Genomic DNA, 12,500 nt, shown 5'->3' with positions numbered 1-12,500 from the left:
GTAAAAATATTTGCTAAAACTAAGAGGAGGACAAAGTCGGTGTTGGATTAGTTTGACGGAAGATGTGAGGCAGAGGAAAAGTAGAGATAGGATAATAGAAATGTGGAAAAAGAGAAGTGGCAATAGAGTCAAGCAAGATTAAAAGAATCAAAAAAAGAAGAAATGATAGAGCGTTCTATGTGATGAATGCAAGGATGACCAGAAAATCTTAACACTGAAGGAAAGCAGAGAAAAGAGCTGTGATGTGAGAGATATAAATGAAGAGGAGAAATTACATCGTGGGGAAATGAGTGAGATGGATTCTGAGACAGGAAGAGAAAGAGAAAAATGAAGGATGAGAAAGAAAAAAGGAGGGAAGAAGAAGGAAGATGGAAAGAAAGGGGAAAAAGAGGAGGAGAAGGTGGATGAGTGAGGAGGAGAGCAGAGGGTAGACGTTAGAGACGTGGTGAACGAGGAAGGAATAGAAATCATATGATGGAGGATGGTGGATGGAGAAATTATCATAAATGGAGATGGTTGAAGTTGGGTAGGAATTGACAACGAACTGAAAGATGAAAGTAAGAAGGGATGAAAGAAGGAATTAAATAACGGAAGAAGGAAGGAAAGAATAAAGGCAGGAAGGGCGAGGAATCCTAGACGATGAATGAAAAAAAAAGTAACGAAAAGGGAAGAAGAGAATAGCAGAAGAAAGACGAAAATAGAAAAAGGAGGAAGGACGAAATTGAGAGAACCCTAGACTAAGAAAAGAAGGAAAATAGGGAGAAAGAGATGGAGGCGAGGAAAATATAAAGGCAGAATGAAAAGGTTGGGAAGAGGGAGAATACTCAAAAGGAAATTTAAACTAACAAAATAAAGCACGAGATTTAATCTTTTAGAGGTCAGAAGTTTCATTTAAGCTGAATAAAATCGCCAAGGGTTAATCAGAACTAAAGCTACAAATACGAGAACAAAATTTCAAAGGTCAATTGAGACTAGCCTTTAACATTTCTGTGGCCAGAGATCCTTTACAATCTGGATAGAAGCGTTCAAAATTAGTAATAATATTTTCAAATGGGCTTCAAGGTTTGATTATTTTTTCTTTTTTTTTCACCGTTCCATAGATTCCTCCTAAGCTGAATAAAGTTGTTCGGCATGAATCATAACTAAATATTTAAAGATGAAACGGTCTTCAAGGAATGGAAAATATCATAAAAGCTAGTAAGATGATGTCATGTGGAAGAGAAAAGAAATATCGTCGATGTTATTAGAAATGTACTTTGATCTGAAGAAGAACAAGAAGAAGTAGAAGAAAACACGTGAATAGAGACTAAAAAATAAAACAAAAGGAGTTTAAGAAGAGAAGAGAAGAATTAGGGCACCAGATGTGGGGAAAAGGAGGAAGGGAGACGAGAATATGAAAAATTTGAAAAACAGAAGCCAAGATGTAGGTGACTGAAAGGGAGAGAAAGAGAGAGAGGGAGAGAAATAGATAGATAGATAGAGAGAGAGAGAGAGAGAGAGAGAGAGAGAGAGAGAGAGAGAGAGAGAGAGTGAGGAAATACTGTCAAAAGGGTAGACGGGTGGTAGTAAGTAGAGGTCATGAAGGCAAGCAAGTTGTGGGGGTACAAAAGATGAGAGAACAAGGAGAAAAAGACGAAAGGAGGAGGAAATATGAAGAGAAGGGAGAAGCAGGAGGAAAAAATGAAAGAGAAAAAAGGAGAGACAGGAGAAGGGAGGAGTAGGAAAGGGAAAGAAAAATCAAAAGGAATAAAGGTGAAGAAAAGAAAGAGGAAGACAGACGAGAAGAAGAGGAAAGAGAAGAGGCTAGGAAAAAAGGAAAGAAGTTGTGATGGAAGTGGACATGGTTTAGTAGTGAGGATGGTGGTGATGGAAGAAAAAGAGCAAAACGCGATTAGGTGGTTGGCTGTAGTGGGTCGGGACACAAAAGGCGTAGGTACCTGAGCGTTTTGATGGGTAGGTGGGAGAGTTGGTGGGTAGGGGGGAGGGGATGTTTGGACCTTTAGGTGGGTAGATGATATATTTAGATGAGCAGGAGGACTTGGAGGCGAGTTGGTAGATTTGTGAGTGGGTTTGGATGGACACGTGGATGGGTGGGCCGGTGGGTGGATTTAGACAAACGGGCAGACCGAAATGCAAAATATCATTCTAAGGAAAAGTAGTACGAGAAAGCATCACCCCCTTTGACGACCTGAAATGCAAAAAAGAAGATATTGCAACTGAGCTGCGACCACGATATTCTAAGTTATATCCTAAGATAATTATGATGTTTTTAAATCACAATAACGTATTCCACATTTCTCGTCACAGTGTGGTTACGAATATGTTACTAGAAATTGGGTCCTCTGGTCTTGGACTGTGTTAATGGTCTGAATCAATAATATACGATATGTAGTGGTATCCACATGCAATCTAAATACAGTATCGCTGTGGCAGAGAGAAGCCTCTGCCATCACAATGTTCTCCTAAAATTCGAGTAGCCTAAATGGTCGGCCTCGGCCCCTGAGCCCCCCGGCAACGGACGGAAAATAGGTTAGTGTTGTCGGTTTTGAATTTGCACGGGAAATTGGCGTGGTAAGCTGCTGCTCCCGCTCAGAAATTAAATAGCAGTGGCATCACAGTGGAGGAGGAGGCTGAGAGAGAGAGAGATGAAGGAGGAGGAAAAAGGAAGAAAATGAGAAGAAGGAAGACAGGAGGAAAAAATGGTGAAAGGGCAAGAAGAGAAGAAACACGAGGAGGAGGAGGAGGTGGAGGAGGAGGAGGAGGAGGAGGAGGAGGAGGAGGAGGAGGAGCAGGGCGAGTAAGAGAGGGAGGAAGAGGAGAATGAGCAGAAGGAGGATAAGAATGAGCAGAAGGATGATAAGAAGTAGGGGCAGCAGAAGGAACAAGAGAGGAGGAGGAGGAGGAAGACAGAGAGGGGAAAAGGCAGAACGACGAGGAGGACGAAGAGGAAGACAAGGAAGAAGACGTCGACAAGAAGGACAAGGTGGAAGAGGATAATGGTTGTTACCAAGAACAGGACGACAAGAAAGAGGACAGGTATGAAAACAAGGAAGAGGGGAATATGTGGGGGAATGAGAGTGAGAACGATGGGAAAGAAAGAGAAAGAGAAAAAAAAATGTGGTAAAGATAGAGGAAGAGTTGGACAAGGAGGAGAGAAGAGAAAGGCTTAGGAAGAGGTGGTGGTAAAACTGAATATGGAAGGCATTTTGGAGGTGGGTGCAATAAGGATAGAAGTATTAGCATTGCAACAAGAGGAAATAACGATTAACCCCTTTGCTATCGAGGGGTCCTCGTGGAGGTGAGGCAAATGTGATGAGATGTGGCACAAATGTTAAAAGGCTTCACGTCATTGAAGATGGTGTTTGCGCTAAGGTGGGGAGATGGGGCTGGAGAGCTGTGGGTGCTGGGTGTTCACAAACATCGTACTCGTAAAAGGCTGAAATGCTTTCAGGCAGTCGATTTCAGCGAGGGAAAGAAGCATTCCTGAAGGCGCTGAAGAGGGAGAAGAAGAAGAAGAAGAAGGAACTTGGCCATGGACAGCAGGTTCGAGGGAAAACTTAAGTAGTTGAACGGTAAGAAGGAGAAGACTAAGATAAAGACGAATACGAGAACGAATACGAGGATGAAGACAAGGACGAAGACAAGGAAGAGGTCAAAGACAAATACGAGGATAAATTCGAGTCCGAGGACAATGAAGAGAACAAAGACAGAGACGACAATGAAGAATAAAGGACAAGATGAAGAACAAGATAAAAAACGAAATCAAGACGAAGGGCCAAATAGTTGTTTGATAAACAAATGAATAAATAAATACATAAGCAATAAATAAACAGTTGAATGGATAAGTAAAATCAGATAAAAAGAAATAGTAAAATGATGAAGAACTAATAGAAAATACTGAAAAAAGAAGTAAAGTGGAAGAAAACGAAATTTAAAAGGTTGATGCATAAAAAGACACAAATGAGTCGTTGATTGCTTCGAAACCAGAAAAAAATAAAGTAGAAAGACAAAGATGAACGATACAAAAGAAGAGAATAGTTTGACAAAGACGACAACAAAAAACGATATTAATGAACTGAAGTAAGGAAGATTATTATGACACTAGAGCCGATTTAATTATGCATTTATTTATTCATTTATTTCTCGTCGATTTTACACAAGTTATCCTACACAAGTGAGGGTTTGATCTAGGTGAGTTTGATTTTCCATTATCTAACCATCCCATAAATTATCTTATATGTAAACACACACACACAGACACACGCACACACACACACACACACACACACACACATAAGTATATATATATATATATATATATATACATATATATATATATATATACATATATATATATATATATATACGAGGAATTCGCTAGTGGACAGCGACATTAATCAGATCATTTTTTTTTTCTTTCTTTTTTTATGACCATCGCGCAAGGATTCGAACCTGCGCTGTACATGACGACAAGAGGCCCGCCATGACTACCGCCTTAACCCACTCGACCAACTGATACTTAAAATCGTACGAACTCAGAACACTTACTGGTTCTCGTGATTGAGAAGGTCACTACCTGCAACCCTATTCTCATTTTTACCATACGACCAAGCACACTCGTGGGAGGGGTAAGGACCGAATCGAATCCTTTTCACGCTTCGTCATTGTAACCATACGAGGAATTCGCTAGTGGACAGCGACATTAATCAGATAATTTTTATGACCATCGCGCATGGATTCGAACCTGCGCTGTACATGACGACAAGAGGCCCGCCATGACTACCGCCTTAACCCACTCGACCAACTGATACTTAAAATCGTACGAACTCAGAACACTTACTGGTTCTCGAGATTGAGAAGGTCACTACCTGCAACCCTATTCTCATTTTTACCATACGACCAAGCACACTCGTGGGAGGGGTAAGGACCGAATCGAATCCTTTTCACGCTTCGTCATTGTAACCAGTTGGTCGAGTGGGTTAAGGCGGTAGTCATGGCGGGTCTCTTGTCGTCATGTACAGCGCAGGTTCGAATCCTTGCGCGATGGTCATAAAAATGATCTGATTAATGTTGCTGTCCACTAGCGAATTCCTCGTATGGTTACAATGACGAAGCGTGAAAAGGATTCGATTCGGTCCTTACCCCTCCCACGAGTGTGCTTGGTCGTATGGTAAAAATGATAATAGGGTTGCATTATAAGACGTAAGCCGCCTAGGCAAGGGTTCGAATCCCAGTGGATGAGTCTATTTCCAAAAAATTGTCAAATGATAAAAACACTTGTCGGAAGACTAACCTGCATAAAGGATTCGATGAAATACATTACGTAGCATGTTCTGTCCGAGTGCCCTCGGCGGAACGACTGGACCGTGAACCAAGTCGTTTCGTTTTGTAGGGTCGAGATAGCATGGTCAGTAAGGTCTTTGCATTATAAGACGTAAGCTGCCTAGGCAAGGGTTCGAATCCCAGTGGATGAGTCTATTTCCAAAAATTGTCAAATGATAAAAACACTTGTCGGAAGACTAACCTGCATAAAGGATTCGATGAAATACATTACGTAGCATGTTCTGTCCGAGTGCCCTCGGCGGAACGACTGGACCGTGAACCAAGTCGTTTCGTTTTGTAGGGTCGAGATAGCATGGTCAGTAAGGTCTTTGCATTATAAGACGTAAGCCGCCTAGGCAAGGGTTCGAATCCCAGTGGATGAGTCTATTTCCAAAAATTGTCAAATGATAAAAACACTTGTCGGAAGACTAACCTGCATAAAGGATTCGATGAAATACATTACGTAGCATGTTCTGTCCGAGTGCCCTCGGCGGAACGACTGGACCGTGAACCAAGTCGTTTCGTTTTGTAGGGTCGAGATAGCATGGTCAGTAAGGTCTTTGCATTATAAGACGTAAGCCGCCTAGGCAAGGGTTCGAATCCCAGTGGATGAGTCTATTTCCAAAAATTGTCAAATGATAAAAACACTTGTCGGAAGACTAACCTGCATAAAGGATTCGATGAAATACATTACGTAGCATGTTCTGTCCGAGTGCCCTCGGCGGAACGACTGGACCGTGAACCAAGTCGTTTCGTTTTGTAGGGTCGAGATAGCATGGTCAGTAAGGTCTTTGCATTATAAGACGTAAGCTGCCTAGGCAAGGGTTCGAATCCCAGTGGATGAGTCTATTTCCAAAAATTGTCAAATGATAAAAACACTTGTCGGAAGACTAACCTGCATAAAGGATTCGATGAAATACATTACGTAGCATGTTCTGTCCGAGTGCCCTCGGCAGAACGACTGGACCGTGAACCAAGTCGTTTCGTTTTGTAGGGTCGAGATAGCATGGTCAGTAAGGTCTTTGCATTATAAGACGTAAGCCGCCTAGGCAAGGGTTCGAATCCCAGTGGATGAGTCTATTTCCAAAAAATATATATATATATATATATATATATATATATATATACATATATATATACCATCAATGTCAATGAACTCGAGAAGACATACATGCAGAAATGGATACGTGGTCAAGCTAAGGACTCGAACCTTCGCTAGCACGTAACAAGTGACAGTGACTTAGTACAATGCGCTATCAAGAGAGATATAAGTTGAGCGCACCTTTCTTATATTTGTATGCTCACTACATACACATACACGAAATTTTGCGTTCAACCCACCTCCGCCATGATAGTACATTTACTCGTATGCAACACTGAAAAGTATTTGTACAACACTGAATGGGTCCCAGTAAACAGATTTACATTTATCAACCACAATTCGTTTTAATTCTAAACCATCAACGTCGAGGAAATCGAGAAAGCATACATGCAGAAATGGATACGTGGTCAAGCTAAGGACACGAACCTTCGGTAGCACGTAACAGGTGACAGTGACTTAGTACAATGCGCTATCAAGAGAGATATAAATTAAGGGCATCTTTCTTATATCTGTATGCTCGAGTTACATACACATACACGAAATTTTGCGTTCAACCCACCTCCGCCATGATAATACATTTACTCGTATGCAACGCGGGAAAGTATCTGTACAACACTAAATGGATCCCAGTGAACAAATTTACATTTATCAACAACAATTCATTTTAATTCTAAGCCGCCAGCGTCGAGAAACTCGAGGAAGCATGCATGCAGAAATTGATACGTGGTCAAGCTAAGGACTCTAACCTTCACTAGCACGTAACAAGTGACAGTGACTTAGCCCAATGCGCTATCAAGAGAGATATAAGTTGAGCACACTTTTCTTATATTTGTAGCCTCAGGTATTACTATACATGTTGATCGATGTGACTGTCGTCTCTGGAAGCAAGAACCACAATTCCTGTGCCTTTTGGACTTTACAAAGTTCAGAAGGAGAGAAATGTTCATGCTCCTGGTTCCAGAACCAAGGGGGCCAAAACATATTTCATAACCAGTTATGTTGGTGCCAGTAACAGCATCATCAGCATCAATTGGGAGCATACGCCAGGGAGCCCATAGCTTTACTTACACGCCGGTAACTGGCCTAGACTCAGTCTCATAGTACAATATTTGGTTTGATACGAAGTAATTCTAATGATACCTCATGGTTCTCCGAATGCACCTAGTACCAAAGAAATCGAGACGCCTCTTCGGATCAGCATTCATTGTCCATGCCTCACAGCCATACAGCAAGACAAGGAGCACAAGTGACTTGAAGATTCGAATCTTAGTCCTCCTGCATAAATAAAGACTATGCAATTTACTCTGGTTGAGAGATTCCGTAACACCATGGACATTACTAATCCTTCTTCTACCATGACCCACTACTGTTATGCACTAAACTACTAAGGTATGTAACTCTTTCTAAGACCTCGTTGTCCTCGCCACATGCATGGACAGACTGAACTATGCCATCCAGTAAGTACCCAAACTCCTGGATCTTGGTGTTGGTTCAGGAGACCAGAACTCCAAACGGTCTGGCCTCTCTATACAATGAATCGAGGGCTGCAACCAGGACCTCCAACGACTCAGTAAGAAGAACATCAGCAGCAGCAACTACAAGGTCAGTGACCTTTGTGTTGCCAATAGATGCTTCTCAACGACATTGATCGACATCTCTGTCCAATACTCAATCCACGCAAGTGTTGAAAAGTGTTGGGGCAAGGATACGCCCCTGCCTCACTCCTGAATTAACAGAAAATAAGCTAGACATGCTCCCTTAATATTTTACAGATATCAAGTCAATAATCCTTGTAGGGATCCTACGGATCCACAAAAGATCCCAAAGCACTCCACGATGCAACGATTCAAACGTCTTCTTGAGATCACCACAAGCTGTAAGAAACACCTGTCCCTTGAGCTGTAAGACAGAGTCGAACCCGTGCCTAACCCCGCTCTAATTGTTTTAGCTTTATTTAACTATTTTTACCACAAGTATTACATGTCATCAGCTACTATCCGCCCCTACTAATGCCTAGGTTATTTCTAATCTGTGCGCAGAAGGCACCTTGAAACTTATCTGTATCATTCCTTTTTTCCAGGATTTGAGCTGGTTAAACAATACATCGAGTCTTTAATCTCAGCTTACTTGCTGGACGACTTATGTTTTACTCTGTAATTATTGCCAGCCTTTGTAAATTGTCAATTCTAGAGCCTCCTTCATGTGTATATTCATAACTTTAACATCTCCCCTCCTCCATTTTTTCCTCTTCTTCCTATTACTTTTCTTCCACCATGTGTTCCTTGCCCTCTTCCTTCTCCTTTCCTTCCTTTTCCTTTCCTCTCTCAAATCCCAGATATAGTCACAGTATCCATCTCTGGTCTTTTTATTTGTCTCTCCTATTTCATCTCAGTGTGTCTCATAAAACTCTCATTTCTTGGGCACAGAGACAGACCCGCGCTTCGAGATCCGGGAAACCCAGCGAGCGGATGGCATGGTGTCCCATTTGGTCATCAACGCCACGGCCGAGATGGACTTCGTTTCTTACAATTGTTCTGTCGTCAACGAATATGGCATGGACGTCCACCAGATCCTCCTCCTGCGGGAACGTAAGTGCGAAAAATTTCAGCAGATGAAGAAGCTCAATCTGTATGTTTGTGTGTATATGTGCACGTGCATGTTTGTTTATAATTGTATGAATTTAGATATGTGTGTAGATTTATGTGTAGATGTGTGCATACGTGAAGGCGTGTATAGATGTACAGTAGTATATGCGTATGCATAGGTGTCTGTTTGTCTGTATCTTCCTGTCTGTCTGTCTGTTAGGAATTCATTGGTAGGGAGATACAGAAATCTAGTCGAATAGGTTAATTGCTGGTGGATTTTTTTTTTTTTCTAAATATAAAACATTTTCAAAAAACTGCTTGTTCTTTTTTCTAGATATATCACACATAAATATTTTTTTCTCTAAAATAACACAAAAGTCTCCTTACTGACCCTCACAGAAGCTATTCCAATGGTGGTTGTCCTCGGAGGGGGTGCCGGCGCCATCTTCGTGGTCATCGTTGTGATCATCTTCATCCTATGCGGGCGCCGTGGTGGCCGAAGAGCTCGTGAACAAGAGAAAGAGAAGCCTACTTCGCCGAAAGAGACCGAGAAGGCACCTCCCACAGTCACTGTGGTTCCTCGGGTAGGTGGTGAGGGCGGGGGAGTAGGTTTTGGCCTTGGCGGCAACGGTGGCGGTGGTGGTGGTGGGAGTGTTATTGCTGGGGGAGGTGTTGGTGGTGGTGGTAGTTATGGCCGCGGAGGAGGTATCATGATGGGTGTGCTAAGTGACACCCACTCCACCACCCAAGAATCTGACTCGAAGGACCCTGACTTACGAACGACGTCGTCTCTCTCTTGTGGGGACCGGGATTCGGACGCTTGGGACCGTGATAGCGATGGACGGTCTTCCTCAACTCCCAGGGACTCCCACCACCTCCACCACTCCCATACTATCAAGTCCAGCCACTCCCACCTCACTCCTGCTCCTCCTAGCTACCAAGCCTCGACGGCGAACCGGTATAGCACAGGGTCCTCCGTGTTTACCCCACCGGTAAGAGCTCCTCAGGTTCTGTTGCTGGGTTTCGCTATACAAACCTAATTCAGTATATGGGCTCGATAAATGAGTCGTGGGTTAAATAAAGTCTGGTCAATGAAATTTTGGTTGGTCAAAGGGCAGTAGATTATGAGAAGTCGTTTAAAATTCGACGAATCGGATGTTTGTAGGTCAAAGGTTGAAGTATGTCAGTCTCAAGTTCAGTAGGCCAAAGTTTGTTATATCAGAGAAACTTAAATCGAAAGTTAGTGAAGAGAAGTTAGACAAATCGATATCAATTAATTAGAGCTCGGTAAATCGACGTCACATTCGCAGGGAAAGACATTTGGTATATACATATATATATATATATATATATATATATATATATATATATATATATATATATATTTATATATATATATATATATTGAGAGGATTAGGAGAGGAACAGAGGGAGTAATTGGTGAGGAACAGTGTGGGTTTAGGACAGGTAGGGGTTGTGTAGATCAGATTTTTGTGGTAAGACAGATATGTGAGAAAGCTATAGGAAAAGGTAAGGATGTTTTTTGGGTTTTTATGGATTTGGAAAAGGCTTAAGACAGGGTTGACAGGAAGGCACTGTGGGAGGTACTGCAGATATATGGGATAGGAGGATAAAAAAAAAAGTGCATTGTAGTATACAAATACCAAAGAGAAAAAGAAGAGAAAGAAATTGTAAGGGCAATTCTGAAAGAGGAACAAGAGGAGGGTATAGCGATGCCACTGCTGGTGAAGAGAAAGAGGTTTTGGTGATTTTGTCTCCTTTATTGTAAGGTACGAGTGAACCGATTTTACATGCGGCGGAAGCCGCTATATATACCGCGTTGGTAAGTTACCCGTGGTGCGTAATTACATAATTGTACTGTGTTAGGTTAGGTCGGGTCAAGCAGGCTCCCACTGATCGTGGGCGACATCATGCACGTTCCATGCCACGTGATGATCGTGATGTGTACAAGGGACAGGAATTGAACAAAAATATTGAAGAAATGCATAGAATGGGACAGTACTCCGGAAAAAAAAACACTATAGGCCACTAGAAATCAAACTAAGGTCTCAAATGATAGCTGAAGTACTATCAAAAGCAGCAAAGCTGTCAAATAGTGAAAATTAGAAAATGTATAGATAAAAAAGGAAATGAGCGATGAGGAAATGGAGAAAGAATGAAACCAATAAAAAAAGAGAGAAGAACGAAGACTGAAAAGAATAGTTTATATATATATATATATATATATATATATATATATATATTTTTTTTTTTTTTTTTTTTTTTTTTTTTTTTTTTTTTAGTACTGGACCTGAGGCTGAGAAAATTATACATAAAAAAAGGAAACATAAAAAAGAAGAAAATATATTAAAACTAACATGTACTAACATAGACGGCATGATTTCAGGACTAAACGCATTAAACGACTATCTGTCAATAAAGAAACCAGATATAATGGGAATTGTGGAGACAATATCAAAAGGTCCACTAGCATTAAATACTGTGGGACAGGGTCTATACAACCACTAGGCAAAAAATACAACAAAGGAACAGGGTGGAGGAGTCATGTTTTTGACTAAGAAAGGTTTAAATGTGACAAAGACAACAGAAGGAAAAGATAATGTGGAATTGATAATGATTAAAGTTGAAAATAGAAACATGAGAAGTAGAAAAATTATAGTAATATATGTGCCCCCAAAAACACAATCTTGGATAGATAGTGATAATTCTTAGATACTAGAAGACACAAAGAATGCATCCATTGAATTATTGAAAGAAGGAGGAAATATAGTAATTATGGGTGACTTTAACTCAAACGAAATTACAGTGAAATGTGAAGAACTTTAGGGAAATATTCTACTGGATATGACCATTGAATACAAGTTGACTCAATGGTTAAAGGAAAATACCAGATATAGAAACAATGAAGAACCGTCCAGACTAGATTTGATATCTACATCAGAGCCTGAAATCGTGGGTAAAATGGAATACAAGACACCAATTGGGAAGAGTGACCACATACTAATAGAGTTCGAACTAAAAGAACAAATTGATTTGAGAAGAAATTAAAAACATAGAAAAGGAAGACTAATGTACAACAAATACGGATTTTGAAAAAATCTGTTTTTTTTTTTCAAAATGCGAACTGGGTAAAAGAAAATTACAAGGAGGGAATAGACAAACACGCACCAAAGAAGAAGCAAGAACGGGTGTACATAAAGTGCTGGTATAACAAAAAGTGTAGTGAGGCTAAAGATAGAAGAGACAAAGCCTGGAAAAGATGGAAAAAAGACAAAAAACGTCCAAATGGCAAATATATATCAAACTAAGAAACGAATATGTAAAAATATGCAGAGAAGAAAAAAGAAACTATGAAAAAGACATAATAGAAAAATGCAAGGACTAACCTAAACTATTCTACAGGTATGTAAATGGTAAACTAAAAGATAAACATGAAACAGTGAAAATACATGAAGGAAATAAGGAATATA

At 40.7% G+C, this 12,500-nt stretch overlaps 1 protein-coding gene across 4 annotated transcripts in view; it reads left to right on the top strand.

The window, feature by feature from the left end:
• LOC143020366 (irregular chiasm C-roughest protein-like) overlaps nucleotides 1-12,500 on the top strand; it is a 438,384-nt gene that overhangs the window by 421,999 nt on the left and 3,885 nt on the right. For all 4 annotated transcript variants that reach the window (XM_076176736.1, XM_076176738.1, XM_076176739.1 and 1 more), the window contains 2 exons: nucleotides 8,851-9,012; nucleotides 9,409-9,593. In XM_076176736.1, coding sequence (XP_076032851.1) covers nucleotides 8,851-9,012; nucleotides 9,409-9,593 — 347 coding nt within the window. The remainder of the gene's footprint in view (nucleotides 1-8,850; nucleotides 9,013-9,408; nucleotides 9,594-12,500) is intronic.

The sequence above is a fragment of the Oratosquilla oratoria genome, chromosome 39 (genome assembly GCF_046742065.1).
Source record: "Oratosquilla oratoria isolate Oo_2021 chromosome 39, ASM4674206v1, whole genome shotgun sequence".
In the NCBI taxonomy this organism is placed as follows: domain Eukaryota; kingdom Metazoa; phylum Arthropoda; class Malacostraca; order Stomatopoda; family Squillidae; genus Oratosquilla; species Oratosquilla oratoria.
The sequence above is the reverse complement of the archived record's forward strand: the minus strand, read 5'-3'. Positions and strand labels throughout refer to the sequence as shown.